The sequence below is a fragment of the Berghia stephanieae genome, chromosome 3 (genome assembly GCF_034508935.2).
Source record: "Berghia stephanieae isolate SIO BIC M18660-M18661 chromosome 3, UCSD_Bste_1.3, whole genome shotgun sequence".
In the NCBI taxonomy this organism is placed as follows: Eukaryota; Metazoa; Mollusca; class Gastropoda; order Nudibranchia; family Aeolidiidae; genus Berghia; species Berghia stephanieae.
Window position 1 is genome coordinate 106877812 of NC_088362.1, and position 2500 is coordinate 106880311.

At 44.5% G+C, this 2500-nt stretch overlaps 1 protein-coding gene across 2 annotated transcripts in view; it reads right to left on the reverse strand.

Moving 5' to 3' along the window:
- LOC144969729 (C-type lectin domain family 10 member A-like) overlaps positions 1-2500 on the reverse strand; it is a 12194-nt gene that overhangs the window by 497 nt on the left and 9197 nt on the right. For both annotated transcript variants that reach the window (XM_078908889.1, XM_078908888.1), the window contains one exon: positions 577-667. In XM_078908889.1, the coding sequence (XP_078765015.1) occupies positions 577-667 (91 nt within the window). The remainder of the gene's footprint in view (positions 1-576; positions 668-2500) is intronic.

Here is a 2500-nt window from a genome sequence, read left to right on the forward strand (position 1 = left end):
AACAGAATTTTTTTTTTTAATTCGATTAGTTGTGGATTAAACAGTGTCAGAAAAAATCAGAAAGAAGTATAAAAAGATCAGAATCATCGCCGAAAAATCTGCCTTAACGGGGGAATCGAACCCGAGACCTCTGTTTAAAGAGTAAGACGTGCTGCCATGACACCAAAAAGATCACCCGATTGTCTAATTTTAATTTCGGGAATCATCTTTCTGCCTTGACTGTCACTGTTCCATATATACATATTTTTTTAAATTTTCAACTAACTATAATAAAAAATAAATAAAATTCCCTTCATTCATCCCCAACGGGAATTTTTGTCTTTAGGGTCTATTCCAAGGGAAGACTGGAATAACCCAGGCGTCAGCCGCAGAGCAGCGCCGCAAAGTGAGTTAGGGCGAGGTGACTTGCTCAAGGCCACACAACGCAGCGGCGGGTGATTGAACTAGGTACATTTCGGGTAGGAAGCAAAGACCGTACCGCTGAGCCACGCTGCCGCTTAAATGTCTGCCTTGATACCCAATTATTTTTTTTTGACTGAAAGATGTTTTTAAAAAGGGTAAAATAATATCCCTTACCGAATTTCACAGATGAAATAGGCCGTGTGGTCGCAGTCCTCGTCATTCCACTGCCAGTTCCTGTCCTTGAAGATTTGAAGACAGTCCTCGCCTGACCACGAAAAAAAACAAAAAAACAAAAAAAAAGAAAGTTGTTTCGTAATTTTGAAATCTACTGAGCGTCAATATAAACTGGCGGCCAGAACGTAGCAGTCTTTAATATCATAACACGTGTCACACATAAACATGCTGACTATAGATAGTTCGAAGTTGACGTCACTCAGGTCTTTGTTATCGTTATTTTTGCCATCCGCGTTCATGAGTAATTCTCACTAAACTGTATTAACCAGGCTATAAACGTTCATGGTTACACATAGTTTTGTGTGTTGGTCCGTTATACTTCCGGATGACAATGTTATGAACTTCTTAGCCAAGCGCATACTATCTAAAGTGGGAACGGCAATGAAATTTTACACAAATCTTCTGAAAATCGGCAAGATTAACAAACATTTTCATACTTCTATCAAAGCTAGAAAAGACAGCAAAAATATCGACAGATCAAAATAAGAGAAACATTAACAATAGCCGTTGGTGATTACGTGCATTCCATTCATTTTGGCAATGTACATCACTCCTAGGAAGCAACATGGCGAAATTGGGAAAAACATAACCACAATACACAAGAACAATCTGAAAACATCAAGTCTGCTAAAGTGAGACACCAATATGATTGTAAGGCTTTTATGAGATGTTGGTCAAGAATCTTTGTTCCATTTTTTTTCTCTGACGACAGTAAGCTAGACCTTTCTTTGCTTTGATGATGCTGATAGACTGCAAAGAATATGGCGTCGGGTAGGTCATCGTTACACTGCTAAATGAGTGAAATAGGTCTTGAGCTGAGACCGTTGGTCCGTTAGGATATGGGGAAGTATAAAACAAACCACCATACAATACTCTTCAACAGTCGTAACGTCACTTCCTTCCTAATGACGCATGGTAACTTAGTAACACTGGCTCTAAACTATCGGAACAATGGCGGACGCCCGTATGAAATATTTCTCCGGCGAGCATAAAAGCGTATCCATAGGAAAAAAAAAACACATATATTTGATCATGTTTTGATTTTTATACATTCTGATCACAAGGCATATGAAAAATTCTAGCCAGCATGAAAAATAAAAAGTAATGATTTTCTTTGTTTAGAACCAAGATGGCGGCCGTTGCCGGGCGGCGTGACATCAGACTATTGAATCGTATTAGGGTGCATAATGACTCAATCCTGGCACAATATGTCAGCTCGCTTTTCAGGCATCGTAGAGAACTTCAATTATTCTTCTTGAAGGATAATGCACGACCCCATGTGTTGTCTCAAAGAACTTTCTACACAGGTCTAACAGGGGAGGGTGGGGGCTCCAGACTGCTCAGTTGGTAGAGCACTGGCACCAGGTGCGATCGAACAGGGGAGGGTGGGGGCTCCAGACTGCTCAGTTGGTAGAGCACTGGCACCAGGTGCGATCGAACAGGGGAGGGTGGGGGCTCCAGACTGCTCAGTTGGTAGAGCACTGGCACCAGGTGCGATCGAACAGGGGAGGGTGGGGGCTCCAGACTGCTCAGTTGGTAGAGCACTGGCACCAGGTGCGATCGAACAGGGGAGGGTGGGGGCTCCAGACTGCTCAGTTGGTAGAGCACTGGCACCAGGTGCGATCGAACAGGGGAGGGTGGGGGCTCCAGACTGCTCAGTTGGTAGAGCACTGGCACCAGGTGCGATCGAACAGGGGAGGGTGGGGGCTCCAGACTGCTCAGTTGGTAGAGCACTGGCACCAGGTGCGATCGAACAGGGGAGGGTGGGGGCTCCAGACTGCTCAGTTGGTAGAGCACTGGCACCAGGTGCGATCGAACAGGGGAGGGTGGGGGCTCCAGACTGCTCAGTTGGTAGAGCACTGGC